Raw genomic sequence first — 18,974 nt, 5'->3', positions numbered from 1 at the left:
CTGTTCTCTGTTAAGAACATTATGAACCAAATCAGCAGCATTACCAATCATAGTGTCCCATTATTTCAAGTGATAGTTTACGTCATATTCATGCCTATGAAACAAAGATTTATCTACAAATATAATAAGGAAAATGTTAGAAAGTGCTATTTAATTTGAACACTATAAGGAGTTTTTCACTATATGTCAGCTTTTCACTATTGGTTTCATAAGGAATGCAGTACAGTATAAGATTAATAAGTAACTTATATAGAGGAATATGTGTCCTCTTTATAGACAGAACTTTTTGAGTCCTATATATTGGATCTAGTCAACGTTTAGTTGTGAAACTTAGTGTTTTTAATAAAAATAATGATTACAATTAACAGTGTCAATCATGTTTTATTACAGTTGCAATGAGAACTTATTTCCATAAATTAAATCATTAAAATGTAAGGCTCTAAATTCTTTACAACACTAGAAGAATATTGTAAAACATTGATAAATTAAAAGGTTTTAAAATAATGTCACATGTAAAATCTGTAGGCTAGAACAAACACTAGTACATTTCCTGCACTAACGACACTTATAACCTATTGAACTTAAGAAAAACATGTGATCTAAGATTTTACATAGAAAGAACAGAATACAACAAATATATCCTAGCATGCCATTTAGACTTAACATTTAAATCTTCAGATCAAGTATTTGCTCAGCCCCTGTGTAATATGTCACCACAATGTCTGGTGAGCAATGCAAAGTTTTATTTTTGCATGTCATATTCAACATGTAAGTAAAAATGCAATCCTACTTAACAAAGTGAACACAGTTTGAGAGGAGTTGCTCAGAAGCGAATTGTATTTCATACTTACAAATGTGGAATGACTATTTGTTCAAGCATGTTAAATTTACTCTCCAGCTCATCCTGTACTAATTATATACGGAATAAAATAAGCAAATTGTAAAACAATGAGTAAGAAAATGTTGGTCAACAGAGATCAGTGTAAAATCTTCATCAGTCTAGATATGTTAAAGGGCATGGCAGGGACCCTCGTTCATTGATAATCATTAATTTCTACTGCATCGAGATGATTATATCGTGGCTTGTCATTGAGCAAAACCATTAGAATCTTGCCCCATATTTGAAACCCTGTAACACAGTACATCAAAGGAGGTGAATACAACAAATCTCTTAGTTAAAGTCTAAGTAAAGTTGATTATGATATCACAGACTAATACATCAGTGTTCTACGACATCGTACAAGTGTAGAACTAATATTTGTGATAAAATAATACGCAGTGTGAATAAAAAGTATAGATACCCCATATTAACTTTTTAACAACTGCACTTAAAAACCAAACTTAGTATAGATCTTGGAGAGAGATCAGCAAGTTTCACATAATCCCTTTACATACTGTTTTTATTAGTTCAACTGCACTTAATTATCTAGTTTAATAATTAATTAGTTATATTATTAGGGTAGATAGACAGGACCTTCTCAAATCACTTTAAAAATTGTTTATTAATAAACTTTAAAGTTAAAATCGGTTTTCAAGAAAATGACTTCAGATAATTTAAAATATTTAGATTTAATACTCAAATGCTTACACAACCGCTTATCTTGTAACAGTTTTCTCAAGAAAAGAATTTCTTCTTCCAAATAAAATAAACAAAAATAAAGTTAACTTTTTTTCAAAAATATAATTGAACTAGAAATTGTATGTACTTTCTTATAAAACTGAAATAAAATAACATTTATAATTTAATTCAAAATAAAATGTACTTTTCTCTATTATAAACGAGGCTAAATAAAACTGCACTAAAAACTTCCTGAACAATTCTTTATGCCACTTATGTCACAACCTGTTACTGTTGGTACAGACTCAAAGTTCAAACTGTAATTTAACTATGTTTCACCCCAAAATATGTATTAGAACCTTTATATCTTGAAGTATAACATTTATTCTGACTGTTGAATACTAAATGGTTATTACCAGTAACTTTTAAATAATATTAAAATCGAAGAATTAACTCTGAACTATACTTGCAACTACATGTGCCCTCTTGAAAACTTGCGTTAATTATAAAATGAATTCAAATCTTATTTCCCTTTTGTATAAAACTGTATTCAATATTCCTGTAAAAGAAAGCTACTATTAGTAAACAGCAAAACTCCCATCTGAAAATCGTAATTTGACTATAAAAGAGCCACTTATGCAAAATCCCTCGCAGATTGGTAAAGGAAACTATTAAGATGCAAAACACCAACTAAATTAACTGCACAAACCTCCAAAAAGACGCAGAGAATCAGGTGTCGTAACTATACCTCCCCTTCCAGTTAACCAGCTAACTATAAGCGACCCCTATGATTGGCCCCCCACTATCCAATCACAAGGTCAGTGAGAACAAAAGTAATCTTCAAACTACCCCTATTGTAATCACATTAACAAACTAGACTATCAGAAAAACCTCCTATCTCACTGTATCATCCAACATCCGCAGATCCTTTCTTGAGAAATTACATCATTTAATTTACCTATACTTTGACATCACTAATTAAATTCCAAAATATTTTTGCATATATTTTCTCCCATAAAAACATTTAATAAATACATTTTAAATTGCCTATGTAGCAAATGCTACATATCTGTAATGTATAAAACTGCACTTTTTGATTAGTACCGGTATCACGAGATTGAATTTTTGACCCATCTTAAAAATGTTTAGTGTAAAACAAAATGGTTGTTAGTTCAAACTGAAAATATTTGTAATCGTAAAAGTAATGAATATAAATATTTATGGCTTAACGGTGACCAAATTCCACAGCAAACATTCCTAGCAAGTTTTGACTTGCCTTGACAAGTGAGTGTCTCTAGTTTTATTGGCTATTGTTTGACTCAAGGAAATATGTATTATACAAAAATGTTACAAGGAAATTCAATCCTTAATGTTCTTTGGAAAATAAATAACTTTTTCTCTATTGTTTTTCGTCTATACAAGTACCAAAAAAGGTATATATGACTTTTTTCATCACTCAAAATGTCTATGATTGTTCGCCCAATAGAAACATAAAACCACAAGATCTCTTTAATATCATCAACTATAAATATAATGGAATTAATTAAATTATTTCTTAAATTATAATGCGTATTACCAAGGATTCACACGTTTTACCAAAGGCAAGCTTGTTTTCTTTTGGGTTACATGTCAACATCTTAAAAATCTCAATTAATCAAACAAATTAAGTAACCTGATTCCTAGCAAGCAAATTACTAATTATTTTTACCGTATTTGGGCTAATGATCAGGAGTTTCTTCTAGCAGTTGTACATGGGGAATGTCGAAGACTTCTGAGAAAAGGGCTGGAATTGTGATCCTGTGCCAATTGTTGCGGTACCACTCCAATTGTGAGTGATACTTGACTCCTAGAACCTCTAACTCTGATATCTTCTGCATCAAGGTAGTCTCTATTTCTGGTTCATCAGGGTGTCTTATTGATAACTGAAACAAAATTATTGACTATCGTTGTGATTCAGACACTATGAAATAAGAGAAGGTAAAAAATTAAGAGAAGTGTAAAGAGACAGTTTTCATACCAACAAAAATAACAGGAAGCAAACAACAGAAGGAGTCCAAACCGCATAAGCAAACTTGATCAAACCATTTCTTTATAGCAAGCCTGGCTGACATCAAGACGGATCACATTTTTATTAAATCTGAGTGAAGATGTGGAGAAAGAGCTAACACTATATGCTAAAGAGATTGGAAAAATAACAGAAGGATAGCTGAAAGCAGTATGGGATATAATTAATAAATATCTAAGAATACAAGAAACATAACTAACATTATTGGAATGTATACATACAGACATATCATTAATATATTGATTGCAGCAAAGATCTTAGTGCATGCAAGGAGTTGCAGTGAAGGTGTTTACTACATAATTATTATATTATAGCTGGACAGTTATTGTAGAGTAGCTTAACACATTGACTGCAACAGATGACATAGACATAGACATGCATGTTGTGTTACATCTGTTTAGAGTATTCAAGATCACTCAGTATATAGTTGCAGTGAAGGTGTTTACTACATATTATATTATAGCTGGACAGTTATTGTATAGTAGCTTAACACATTGACTGCAACAGATGAGATAGACATACATGGTGTGTGATGTCTATTTAAAGTATTCAGGATCACTCAGTGTAGAGTTGCAGTGAAGGTGTTTACTACATATATTATAGCTAGACAGTTATTGTACAATAGATTAACACATTGACTGCAACAAATAACATAGACATAGACATGCATGTTGTGTAACGTCTATTTAGATTATTCAAGATCACTCAGTATAGAGTTGCAGTGAAGGTGTTTACTACATATATTACTATAGTTATTGTACCTGTTGACTGTGGCAAAAGTCTTAATGCATACTGGATCATTTGGCAATTCAATATCACGCAATATAAAATTTCATTGAAGATTTTAACTATAAATATATTATGTATATATTATAGCTGGATAGTTATTGTAAAGTATTTTAACACATTGACTCTGGCATATGCCATTGTGTGTGGTATCTGTTTAAAGTACTCAAGATCCACAAGAAAACACATTATATAATGTATTTTTTTAACATATTCATACTGCTCATCCTCTTCTAATACCAAACAAATTTCTTAAAGATTGTTAGTACATGTAAATGACAGTCGACTTTAATAAATTGTCAATGGTCAATCTAATTTGGGTCATGGAATTATTAACTTTCAAATTAATGAAAATGATATATAATTTAATTAATTTTTACCAATAGTCTCAAAGCCTTCAATAGCAGTTCCCTGGAAGCTTCCACAATTTCAGGACCGTCCAGATCTCTGCGCTGTGAGAAAAGAACAATGCCTGCGAGGAGACCAATCTCAGTATCATTCAGAGACAATGTATTCAGAGTGTTCGCAAAATGGTAGAAGAGTGTTGCAAATTCAGCCTGAAAAATATCAAAAGTATATTTATGAAAATGTTACTGTATATTATCTAGATATACTAGTTGTTTGGTTTTGAAACTAATAAATAAATCAATAATATATAAAAATGCCTTTATTTAAGAGCGTTTCTCGTTAACAAACATTTTTTCAGAATAACTCGTATTATTAACTACAATAGGTACAAGTGACATAAAAATTAAATTAGCGAACTAAATTGAAACTAAGAACAATTTAAACAGCCAAACAATTTAAACATTACTACAATCATATAAAATTTGTTTACGGGAAGGTCATTGTAAAGGGTAGGCCCAAAGTATGAAAAGCTTTTTCAGCCAGTCTCTAGCCTATCTCTAGGAAAGTGCAGCCTACCATGCTGACGGACGCATCGTTCAGTAACCTCTTTCCGAGAAAAGTCTCTCACTCAGGTACTGCGGCTCCTTTAGAGACAAGACTTTGTGGACCATACAGCATGTCAGCATCCTGCAGAAGACTTCCATTGGAAGCAGGTGGGCAGCCTTGCAATAGGGGAATACGTGGTCGAAACGTGAGAGACAATAAATGAACCTTACTGCAGTGTTTTTCAACTTTTGAATCCTTCCCGTGTCCTCTCTTGAGAGCCTATTCCCATATGCTGGATAGCAGTAATAAAATACTGACAAAATGACTACCTGCGTGAGCTGAACTTTGGCGAATTCCAGTAACAGGTTTCTAAATCTATATAGTCCCCTCCGTCTCTATAGGGATCGCTGAATGGCATAGGTGACATGGTCAGAAAATGTGAGCTCTTTGTCAAGCACAATGCCCAGCGTTTTGATCTTGTCATAAACTTCCATGGCCTGGCCTACAAGCATCAACTGCACCCCACGCTGGCTGAGGAACTGTATCTTTTGTTGTGGAGCTGTATGCAGATCTGAACACTTGTTGATATTCAATTTGAGGTCGTTGCTGACAGACCATGTCATGATATTGTCCAAATCAGAATTTAAATCAGCAACCGCAAGTTCCATATTTTTAATTTTATATGAAATATGTAACCAGTAATCGTCTGTATATAGATGGACTGTACAATGTTTTACACAACTGGATAGGTCAGATGTGCATAGATTGAAGAGAATAGGCCCCAAACAACTACCCTGAGGCACATCACACCACTTAGGAAGGGGCAAGGAAGTCTTACCCCCAACCTTCGTGACCTGCTGTCATTTACTCAGATATGAATTGACCCACCTGACAATGTTCTCTCCAAATTCCTAATAACTCATTTTAGCCATCAACAATTTGTAAAAAATAATGAAGTGAGTAATATTTGGGTAGTCTACCTGTAGTTGGCTGATTGTCTGTAAAGTGCAATACATTTCTATTAAAAAAACTTGAAATCAGCCGATTTATCATCAGATTTGTGAAATATATAAACTGATAAATTTATAAGCGAAATTATGGAGTGATAAAGGTACAGAACATGTGAAAAATTGTATGATAAATGTGAAGCTGAAGATAGGAAAAATAGGAGCATTAACTTTATAACCTTAATCAGCTCACTCCTAATTAATGCAAGTCCATAAAAAAAAATTAAAAAACTTATTTATAGTTCATGATTTGGGGGGAGCTGTAATTGGGCTCAATTGGTTGAGAATAAAAAATAACTATTATTTTTGAAAACTTTAATTTGTAACAATGACTTCTTGGCAAGATTTTTTGACAAAAGGCTTGTTATTTCTTGAGATTTTTTACTGGAATATCAATGGGATGGTCAGAGTATGAACCACATACATGTTGAAATGGCAATGAAAATATTTAAATTACCTACCAAAAGCAAAGCTTAAAGACAGTAGATGAAAAACTAAAATATGTACCAAGCTTCCTAATCCATTTAGATTTACGTTTGAAGAAATGTGTTAAAAAACTCTTAAACTGAATTAGTAGAGCAAAAGAGTTTGTGTAACATTCAAATTTACCTCCAGCATTCCATGATAATTTATTGGATTGCTCTGATGATTTCAGTAACAATGGAACTATTTTAGGTCAGTGAGTAGGAATCTTTAAGCCAAAAACAATAGCAAGTAATGATATAATGCATGGTGGGGTTCTGTGTAATTTAGGAATGGAAGTAAGCTTATCTTAGATGTATATATTATGTTAGTGTCCATGGTTAATAACTTCAAATGATAAGCAAAATTGCTAATGGCTCTTATTTTAGGCTCTGCGTCTAGGTGAGCTTCTGATTTAGAAGAATGATATTTTCTACATAGTTGAGGGGGTCGATAAAATATGTCAAAAAGTGTTTAATTATAGCCACTGTAGTTTAATCCTGTCCAAGATACTTCTAGTGCCATATTTGAGTTTGTCTTGTTTCCCCGACAAAAACACACGCGCAAACACACACACACACGCACACACACACACACTCAATACCTTGTGTATACATACACAGGCCTGAGAAAACTAATTCGGTAATAAACATCTACTTGAAGCCATTGTAATATCCATCTAGCCTAAGATATTTCTGACGCCACAGTTGAGTTTTTTTTGATGCTAAGAAAATATACACATAGCCTATGAAGGTCCGACAGTTTACTTCTAATAAAAAACATCTAAGTTGGGTTTCATAAAAGCCTTTAAATCTATAGAAAAAGCTAGACAGTAACATTATCTTTAATTCCTGCATTACACTACTAATCAACCGCTGATCAATTTCATTGTCTGGATAACCACTGTGCTCCAAAAGTGATTACAGAAAATATTGAAATAATAAGTGATGTTATTTTTATGCTGACTATGCTTTCAAGACTATAAATATCAATGTATTTAAAATGGTACTTAAATTAATTAAAAATATGGTTGTGCTGTAATATTATAATTTTTAAATAGAACAGTTGATTACATTTTGAAAGGTTTGTTTAATAAATAAAATTTTTGCTACAATGCATCTCTTATAGAAATTTTCACATCGTTGTGATCCTCTAGGGCGCAATATGAAGGTAAGTACCAAATTTCATAACTCTATCTTTCATGGGTTTTGCTAGGCATTGATAAGTAATTCAGAACACTTCTTTTATATAGATAAGTTTTGATAAACTAAATTGGTTATAAAGAATCAAATTTCGTCTGTTTGAATTCACTTCTGCCTAAGATATTTCCAGTACCATTTTAGAGTTTTCCTTGTGCTGTGGCCAAGAAAATATATACGAACGAAAATAAACTTGCATCATAAAGTGTCTTCTTTTGGCTATTTTAAGTAATTTTCGATCTAACCATATCCAATTACACTTTTTGTTGTGTAAATTTAAATTCACAGCTTTGTTACATTAAGGTACTTTAGAACAGCGTATAAATAGTATTTACATTGCATTAAATGGTTTATTGATCATTGGTACAATCTAAATTTAAAATTTAATAATAACTTCATCTTTGCAATCTGCATTACACTATTGATCAAGCACTTTACAATAATTTAATATTTTCCTAAAATTTAAATGTATACAAATTTTCTGTCTATTTTATGAACTACACCTGAGAGTGTTAACAGCTGTTAAGTATCAGTTCACTTTATATTACGTGTTGCAGCGTAGTCTGTTGGATCCAGTGTAAAACATTCCAAAACCAACAATAATTTATAAATAAAAATTAATCAAATAAACAATTTAAATTGGACCAAATTGAAAATCTAAACCATTGTCGAATCCACCTGAAGAAACACAAAACATTTCATTAAAATTGGCCCAGCCGTTTAAGAGGAGTTCAGTGACATACACATGCACACAAGAAATATATTTTAATATATTTATTTATATATAATTGTAGCTATTAAAGTTAAAAAACAATACCTATCTTTAAAAAAGGGGATAAAAAATCTCCAGAAAATTACAGACCAATACCTCTTGCACCTATATTTAGTAAGATATTTGAGTACTGTGTAAAAGAGCAATTAACACCTTTTTTCCATCATAACACACTCCTATGCGAGGAACAGTTTGGTTTTTGCAAGGACTAAATACAGTACAATCAAGGCTGTGGCAAAAGTTGTTGAAAATATATTGTTTAATTTTGAAGAAAAAAGTATTGAATGTACCACAATAATTGATTTGTCAAAGGCATTTGATTCTCTTTCTAATGAGTTAGATACTTCTAAAAAGGTTGTATATGTATGGATAAGAAATGAGAGATTAGAGTTATTTAAGTCATACCTTAATGATAGGAAACAAATGGTTGTTCAAGATAATGATAAATCTGAGTTTATAAATGTACATATTGGAGTCCCTCAAGATTCTGTACTTAGGTCTTTTTGTATTTATATTTGCAGTTAATGACTTTGCTTACAGTTGGCCATGTTTTTCTATTTTATATGCTGACAACATAACATTCATTAATAAAACTCATAATATTAATAATCTCATAAAAGAGCAAGAACACTACGAAGATATAGCACTTTCATGGTATCAGACAAACTATTTATCAGTAAACAAGAACAAAGCTGAAAAAATTATATTTCTCTCTAAATAATATATAATAATTTGAGGCCGGTAAAGTTACTTAGTTATATTTGGATAGTACCCTTAGCTGGTCGTCATGTCAACAAGCTTTGTACAAAATTATCAAGAGTGGTTTTTTTGCTCTGTAAATTAAGAAATTGTGTAAGTTTATTCTTACAACCGCCTACTATGCTTTCTTTCATAATAACTAAATGATATAATAACACTTTGGGGAGGCAGTAGTGAATCACAGAGTTTTTATATGGCAAAAGAAAGCTGTAAAGGTTATAAAAAATGTAAGTGATAGGAATCTGTGCTTACCATTTTTAAAGAACTTAAAATTATGACCTTACCATGTATGTGTATTTATAACTGTGTACTGAATGTTAAAGAAAATTTAAATGATTATTAAAACCGTCAAGATGTGCATAGGTATCATACAAGGCAGAGATATATGCTTGACCAATGAGCCACATATACATGATAGTTAAATTATTTAATAAGTTGCCTTGACAGTGACGCACACCTGTTTTCGGTTGTTGGATATGGTGTTCCTCAGGAAGGGCTGCACCCCGACCGTGTATGGGAAGTTACTAATAATAGGTTTAAAATTATTATAAGCAAATGGCTAAGAGAAAAGTGTTTTTACAGCATTGATGAGTACCTGGTCTGTTATATTAGTGACTTAAGATTTTAATTAGTATTAAGTATTCATTATTCTATTTATTATTTGTGTCTACTTATTAATTTTTTTGTTTTAATCTTTGTTATGATGTTGTACTTCACCTGTTTTTTGACTGTTTTTGTTGAATCCATGTTGTCAGATGTATGAGTACGAATAGTTTTTAAGATGTAATAATTGGCCTTAATTGTAACAATTTGATCATATCTATTACACCATTGTTGCCTAATGACAATAAAGAATCTGAATCTGAATAAACCATATTGACTTTCTAGAAAGAAAACCACCAAGTTCTTCCGGCTCAGTCGGAAGAAGTAGGTAGATTTTGTGACAACTGAAATATTATGGGATCTATATGTACTCAATATATTGAAAATCGTTTGAAATACAAAAAGTGTTTATAACAAAAGTTGAGAAAATTTTGTAAGCTTTTTTTGTTTTTTTATTTATTTTTTTTAGAAGGAGAAGCTGATCTCCCTTCACAAGACCAGTTTTAGGTTTTTATCTTGGTTCATAAATAACGGAGTTATGAATTCTTCTAAAGTTTAAATGTCCGCCATAATGGAATAAAATCACGTACGATGCTGGTCAATGAACTTAGTTAAAGTACATAAAAGATCAAATTTTGTACCTAGTTTGAATTTGTTTCAGCATTATTACAGACAGTTCTTGGCGACTGAAAAGTTCTCGTAGGATTTAAATATAATAATTATCTAAAAAACCATTCCAAATACCTAAAATGGTGTATTATGAAATGTTTAGTACATTTTATATGCATTCTATAATTCTCTTTCTTTATGAATAAAAAAAGTTTAAACACATTGTTTGAGAATTGAAAGAAAGTATCATTAGGCTTGTGTAGTATTTTAATGGAAACACAATAATAATACCATCTTAATTATATAGGATCATATCCTAGCTTAGCTTAATCCTCTGTTAATTTATTTTGCATGATGTCTAAGTTACTTACACCGAATACAATCGCCATCTGTTGTTCACTAATGAATGCTCCATCAATGAAGAGAAGTCTAAATTCTGTGACTTGGCTAGCTGCTCCCACCAACCATACCTCAAATAAACCATATTTGATTAGACGCATCTGGTCATCCTTATGCTGATCGAAGAAACCTGCAAGGAGACCATTGTTTTCATGTTATCCCTCCATTACCTGCTTTTCCAAAGAGCAGGGTGGATCTAGAAGATTATAAAGTGTGGGTGAGGTAAAATTGAGGTTGAATTGTGGAATAATCCACAGAAAGACGGAGGCTTCATTTTTGGTTACTTCCTTGGTTTTTAATAAATTAAAAAAAACTTATTTTTGTACATAAACTTCATAATTTGCGATTATTCACACTTGCAATTTATAACTAAAAAGTTAACTATATGAACTATTTATGACAGGAATAAGATACATTTTAAAACTTAATGCAAGAAAACAAAGAAAGTCTAATGTGGTGCTTATATTACCAAGAATACACTTGAATAGCAAAGCAATTAATTATGAAATAATAGTTTTGAAATCTCACTGAGTTTTCTCATATTAACGGAAATAACAAAGGAAATATTAAAATTTATTCATTGTCTATCCGCCTGATCTAACCTGGAAGGGATTTGCAGAAGTAGACTATTTTCTTGATAGCTGCGTTAATACGGTACGTCCATTGCTGCCACAGCCAAATCCTCTTAGATTCCAGATTTTCATCTGATGATGATGCCCCGTCTTCGTTTTCTGGGGGTCTTGGTGTTGGCTACACAACATAAATGAAAAAAAGTTGTTTTTTTAACAATTTATTTGAAAATATCACTTTACAATAATAAATGGAGAACAGAAAATAATTAGTTTTATGACTAAATGAAAATTTAAAAAATATGAAGTGTAAAAATATTTAAAATTAATTAACATTTATTTTATATTTAACTTGTAAACTATTGTGGAACTTTTTCTTAAATAATTGAAACAATCTTTTAGCTAGGTAAATAATAGTGTAAATAGTACCTGGTGTCAACAAGTAATAGTCAACACTTGAATATTTAAAGCAAAATGCTTTTAAAGTTTTTCAATTAAGTAGATTTTGATTATGAAAATGATAAAACAAGAAATTTTGACTCAAATAATAACATAAATACATATTTAGTGAAACACCAATAATAGTATTAGTATCGTTGTTGTTTACTGTCTCTCAGAGTTCAACTGATCGTATAAGAGGCCCAATGAACAATGTCAACCAGTTATACTCTTGTCTCTAAGCAAAGCACCACAAATGTCTAATATAATTTTCTGAAATGTTAACGTGAATGATTTAGTAGGTGGTATATATCCTTAACAGAATTGTAATTACTAATAAATTCCATTTTGTTATTTGTATATAAAACAATATTAAGTTTTATAAAGATTTTATGGAATTATACAACATTCTGAGAAAAAATTGGTGAGTTATTTAGTCACACTAGCAGCTTGTTCATGTAATGTCACAAATGAAATTTGATACTTTTGTAAATATTCATTAAAATGTTCCATACTGTTGTAGAGATTTCATAACTGGAGACAGTTCCATTTAAAACTGATCTTTATATTAAATATTACAGTCAATCCTCATAAGCTTAACTATCTGTAATAAGTACTCACAGGCAAGTATGAGAAGGGCCTGGTGTAGGTTCTGCTTGTCTCACTTTCCGTTGAGTAATCAGCATGCATGAGATATGTATCTCTTACAAACTCAATGATCTGGTATAACCTCAGAATTTCTGGATCATTTGTTGCCGGCATTGCTTCTCTAGGAGGGGGAGAGTCGTCGGGATTCGACGATGACACTGTCATGTCGTCCTCTGGTGAATTATCCCAATTCAGCAGCCTTATACCTTGTGTGGCTAAATACATGTTAAGGCATTATTTATTTCTAACTGTTACATTGCATAAAACTGTGATTTTTATGAATCAGGATTGTTACAAATAACTGGATCTTTTTGGTAAAATGTATAGATATTGAGTAAAGATGATAATTCTAATTACAAAAGAATTAAAAAATAAGAAGTTAAACAGGTTAAAGAGCTGGAATAATGAGCTTGTATACGTTACACACAGTGCATGTACCAGAACCACTCATGGTTAGTTACTGCTCAGTATATACATTTTATACCAGTGTCATATAGAATACTCTGGAGTAAGGGTGTTTATGAATATGTGTAAACCCTCAAAAGATAGTTCTTTGGAGTTCAAAGTAAGCTTCTTTCTAATTAATACTGGTCTGCATATCTTTCCTTATAGAACTTCAGGTGTTCACAATTGCTGTTTTATCACTATATAACCATTGAGTCAAGAAGAAATATTGACATTGTGCTCAATTTTGTCAATAAGGTTTTGCTGTAACACACACACACACACACACACACACACACACACACACACACACACACACACACACACACACACACACACCAACTTGTTTATTTTTATTATATGTAATTAATTGAATAAAGAGTTTTTGAACTTTGAACTTGAACAAACACACACACGCACGCGCACACACACACACACACACACACACACACACACACACACACACACACATATATATATATATATATATATATATATATATATATATATATATATTACTTGTTTATTTTTTTTTCCAACTGTTCAATATTTTGTAAAAATACCTAGTTGATTTTTTAATGCTTACCAAATTTTTTCCTACCAAAATTACTATGAGAAATATAACTCAGACTTCTTATGTCTAAAATCAATTTCTGCACTTCAAAGTAAGTATCTGATATAGACATATTGTACCTTTTTCATTACTTTCAACACTATGATACATTTTTAAGGATACATTGGGAGATGTGTTGTTTCAAAAGGAGTTATTTACAGACTTAATACAGGGTTATCATAAAAGAATGGTGCAGTTTCATTAATTCGTAGGAAGGTAGTAGGAAAATTTATAGATGTCATATTGGTATCTCTGAAAGCGTCTAACCCAAAAGTTTGTTTCTGAGCTGATATAACTCAAAATCAGTTCTTGTATTGTTGTTGCGGTGAGTTTAGTGAGTTACTATGTTCTCGGATAAAGTTAAAGCAAAGTGTGTTTTATTGTTGGCTGAATTAAAATCCGTAATTTTAGTTCAATGTGCATTCCGATGTGAATTTGGAAGAGATCCACCACACAAAAATAACATAATATGTTGGTTTAAGCCATTCGAAGAAACTGGATCAGTTAAAAAATGGAAATCAACTGGCAGACCAGGTATACCAGACGGAATGGTTGAACTAATTAAACATTTAGCAATTAGAAGTTCTGGGAAGTCCATCTCTCATCAAAGCGTTGAATTAGGTATTTCAAAAACAACAGTTCATATAAAAAATTAAATTACACTTATATAATCCAGATACTGCAGGAATTGAAACCCAATGATTGTGTAAACCATTACAATTTCACTGTTGAAGTGTTGGACAGAATAAGTGAAAACGAATCATTTGTAGATTATATAATGTTTATAGATGAAGCTACTTTCCATATGAATGGATGTGTTAATAGACACAATTCACGAATGTGGGGGCTCTCGAAATCCATATGTAATTGTTAGGAAACAACGTGATTCGCCTAAAGTTAATGTTTGGTGTGATGGGGCCACAAAAATCGCGTAATAGGGCCTTTCTTCTTTGCTGAAAAAACAATTAATGAAGTTGTGTATGTTGACCAAACATGTTAACCAATTATTGCTTTCTATCATCACTTGATTTAGTTAAAATTAATCAGAAATTATGTTTGTAAATATATTTTACTTATAATGGATCAGTTCTAAGCTTTTATAACTTTAAATGACCACCATCTTGAAACCTTAAGAGTTATTGAAAAATAAGTAAGAATACATTTTAATTGAAATTGCTTGACAATTTTAAGAACAATTTAAATTTTGATTTATGTTATGAAATACCTCAGATAAAAATTTGGTGCAGAAGTGAATTACTACCATCTTAAAAAGTTAAAATTTTTAGAAAAGAATAAAAGAATAAAAGCTGTTTATAATTACTGGCAATAAAACAGTATTGCTTTGGGTCTATGTAAAGAATTAATCAAGTTAGAAGTTTTGTTTGAATGTGAATGGCTACCATTTAGAACATTTTTATTAGTTAAGACTGGACTAACAAACTCTTCTGAGCTTTGTGCAAGTAGTGTTTTTGCACCAAGTAGTTTAGTTTGGATATTTCAAAAATTACGGCAATTATTGTGTTCACAAACTCATGCTTATTGTATAAGTCCACACGTAAGCACATGCACGCCAACACACACACACACACACACACAGTATTTAGCTGCAGTATTCGTTTGGTTGCAGTTTTGCTTTACTGGGGTTATGGCTACTAATAAAATGTAACCAAGTAAAACCTTTGAACAGCCGCCGTTTTGTACTGGATCAATCTTTTTGAGTGCGGTTTACGGCATTAAACTCTGCTAGATAAGCCCTTTAAAATGATGTGCATATTGATCTATGCTCCTATTTAAGATTTCCTTCTGACTTGCGGGACGTCCCCATGATATTAGAGAAAACTGATAGTTCCTTCAAAAAGTAGATTTTTAGGTGTGGTGTTGATGTGCCAAATCTTGTTGATTTATCTGTTATCGTTCAGAAAATATTATACCTGTGCAGGACTTTATGTACACCCTGTGTATATATATATATATATATATATATATATATATATATATATATATAAATAAATAAGAACTTTTTTTATATTGGTGTGATTTGCTTTAATATTAACTAAATGGCACTTGTTGAAAATGTTTTAAGTCAAATAACAAAAGAACTAGTATAGTTATAAAAAATTTACAAGTTATCAACTATTTGGTACTTTTGATAACAATTTCAAAGACACTTTATTCAATAAAACCCATTAATACATAAGCGAGCATGATTACTTTAGATGATTGCTTGCACAAGCAAGAAGCAAAAAAAATTATATCAGCTGATTGCATCAGTTTATATCAACTGTTTTGCATCAGTAATACAACATTTACAAAATGCAAACTATTTCAATATTTATAACGATTCTAATTTACTTTTTCCAACAAAATCTGTCAATACATAAGTGAGCACGACCACTTTAAAGGTACGCTTGCACAAGCCATGAGCCAACAATCAGCTGATACCTCTTAACTGTGACATGTTTGTATATATGTTGTGATATAATAAATTTTACATTTAATACTATAATGTTTAAAAATAATGGTAACTTGAAAAATGTAAGGACAATTCCGTTTAAATACTGGTCTTAATTTTTAAATTAACTATAATTTCAAATAATCTTGTTGTGCTTCTTATGTTTAAATTAGGTTTTTTGTGGTCATCTACAGCCACAGCTCAATTACATAAACATAATTTCATAATCATCTAAACTACACAGATCATGGTCATCTTATAGAACAAGTTTGTGGTTAGGAAATTCATTTCAATACTGCATATAGTAAATGCAATTTTTAAAGAAGGAATATGTTCTAGGCATTTTTATGAAACTTGATGAGACAAAATGATTATTGGATATTTTATCTGATAAGAGTATTTATGTTTGTAACAATTTAAAGTGACTATTCCTCACTTAGAAAACAGAATAAGTTTACAAAGCAAATAGTGAGTTAACATTTATGAGGTTCTCTATAATTTGTGATTGGTTGTCGTCTTGTATTAAAATAAAAAAAACTAAAATAATTACTCGTTATATTCTTCTGTAAATAAAAGTTTGTAAACATAATAAAATTAGTTAAATTGTCTATACCATTTATAAGCTTTAACTATGCCAAGTATGTGAATAAAATAAAATAAAACTCACATACATATAATTTTAAAAAAATGACAAGAAATGCACCCTTCCTTTGAATATTTCTCCTAGATATGAATGTTTAATAAAAGTAATTTTACTCTATACAATAGAATGATTTTTGTTTAAAAATAGACATGACTTTAAATTTCCTTATCTTAGCAGTTCTGTGTCAAATAAGGCTCATTATAGATTTATTTTCTGAAGGATAAAAACTATTTTTATATGTATTATCTAAGCACTTTTAATAAGATAATTAAAAAAGAGAAACTAGTAATGTGCTAAATAAATTGAGGAATGTGCTGACTTATAGAGCAACTTACAATAGAGCACTTGATATGTTTTACAAAATGTGACAAATTAATAGTAAGTAAATTGAGAAAAAGATACTTTTTAGTTTACACATTCTCAATCATCTCAAATCAGTGAGAAATACAAGAATATGAGCATTTTTAGAATTGAACAAGGCGGCTGTTAAGGTCTATAACCAACCTAAATGTGTTTTTTATATATGTGCACTATAAAATACTAATAATAAGCACTATTATAATAAACTTACAGTGTACAAGATCATATAATTCACTGTGTGGTGGCATATTTCATTAATTCCAAAAGTAATTTTTTATTAAAGTCTTGTTTCAATAATGAGAAATGTGACTGACTTCTTTAAGAACGAAAGACACAAGTAAGCAGTTACCATGTATTAACCTGATATTAAACCTACAGGTTGAAACTGGTTGACTGACCCAACTACAGATAAATCTATGATGTTACTATCTTCTTTATCTTCAAGTAATAACTCGCCTATCGATCATGTCTCTGTTGGAATAAGTAGATTCTGTTATGTCTGCTTGATAATTAATTTTATTGTACCTCATCTTATCTGGTGGGTTCTTGATTACACATATTTGACAAACATCAAGGTTTTATTTTGGAATAAAATTTTTGTTCCATAAATATTATTCCAAAACAAAACCCTTCCTCATTAGAGACCACTAAAGTTGGGATGGATAAATACAGATTCATTAAATAACATGATGACTTTAAATATTACTAACTGTTAATAAAAACAGTTGTGGAGTTGCCTGAAGATGAAACCTTTGGTTTTGAAAGGCCTTGTCCAAAACAAAAATAAACAATTTGGAAAAAGTAGTGTTTTTATTAACATTTAGTAATATTTAAAGAATTTTCCAATTGCTCCAAGAGTCTACAACATGATGACTGTTTTGGAAAATGGTAGCTAAACCATACCTCCTTGCTGAAGGACAAGAATTTCTTCCAAGTTCCTGCTTGGCCAACTCAAACAGTTCTTGTATTGAACTGGATTTAAAAAAATGCAATATGATAGATTATTAGATTTTTATAAGCTGAAACCGACGGCATTATCAAGTTTATTATATAGGGTATAACACAAAATATTTCCCATTAAAGATTACTCACTCAAAACTAGACAAACTTCCTGTAATTTGTTCATATGGTCAAAAATGTGGATTACATTAAAATTAATTAGAAATTTCTTTGTTTGTATCCATACCATTTGATCCAGTGGTATGGTTCATATTAAACATATAAAGGACTGAACTCTGAATAATGTATTTTTAATTCTTTTTTTAAGTTTTTTAGTTTTTAATTGTTCTGTTGTTTACAAAGCCGGTTTATGACTGCTTTAAAAGATTTTCATTTCATACTGTGTGAAAAAGTAAAACGTAGTAAATACTATAATTTTTAGATACTTCAGCCTTGCCGTGGAGAACCATTTTCAGCCATAAAATGTTTAAGTGAGATGTATCACTTAACTGAAGATGATTCTCCACAGAGAGTATGAAATCTCATGATTGTAATTAATTGTGCTAGCAATATTCAGACATGGTGTGAAAGAAAAGTTAATTTCATCTTTGGCTGTCATTTTGAAATATAATATTAGAGATACATTGTTTTGAAAGATGATACATACAAATTAGTAGCTATGATAACTCTTTAATTCAGGTGAATGCCCATAATTTTATTTTGAGGAGGAGACTATTGTTTTTTCACTATTTTTC

At 30.7% G+C, this 18,974-nt stretch overlaps 1 protein-coding gene across 2 annotated transcripts; it reads right to left on the bottom strand.

The window, feature by feature from the left end:
* Window positions 1-361: 361 nt before the first annotated feature.
* Window positions 362-17,650, bottom strand: LOC124364949 (ecdysone-induced protein 78C-like). Of its 2 annotated transcripts, none has more exons than XM_046820800.1 (7): window positions 17,492-17,650; window positions 12,742-12,983; window positions 11,716-11,863; window positions 11,086-11,243; window positions 4,790-4,966; window positions 3,267-3,480; window positions 362-1,129 (listed from the first exon to the last, which is right to left on the bottom strand). In XM_046820800.1, exons 1-6 carry the CDS (start codon window positions 17,526-17,528, stop codon window positions 3,277-3,279), a joined length of 966 nt encoding a protein of 321 aa, XP_046676756.1. In that variant the 5' UTR covers window positions 17,529-17,650; the 3' UTR covers window positions 362-1,129; window positions 3,267-3,276. The 2 variants fall into 2 exon arrangements, with proteins under 2 accessions (XP_046676756.1, XP_046676763.1); XM_046820807.1 differs by having other exon boundaries at window positions 12,742-12,974; window positions 17,492-17,645.
* Window positions 17,651-18,974: the final 1,324 nt, after the last annotated feature.

This window comes from Homalodisca vitripennis, chromosome 1 (assembly GCF_021130785.1).
Source record: "Homalodisca vitripennis isolate AUS2020 chromosome 1, UT_GWSS_2.1, whole genome shotgun sequence".
Taxonomy (NCBI): domain Eukaryota; kingdom Metazoa; phylum Arthropoda; class Insecta; order Hemiptera; family Cicadellidae; genus Homalodisca; species Homalodisca vitripennis.
Note: the sequence above shows the minus strand (reverse complement) of the source record. Positions and strands in the feature narration are given on the sequence as shown.

Coding starts and splice junctions, on each gene's coding strand:
- LOC124364949 (XM_046820800.1), bottom strand. CDS start 17,528: ATGCCACCACACAGTGAATTATATGATCTTGTACACT. Junction 11,864..12,741: donor GGCCCTTCTCATACTTGCCT/GTGAGTACTTAT, acceptor TATGTTGTGTAG/CCAACACCAAGACCCCCAGA. Junction 4,967..11,085: donor AGATGGCGATTGTATTCGGT/GTAAGTAACTTA, acceptor GATATTTTTCAG/GCTGAATTTGCAACACTCTT.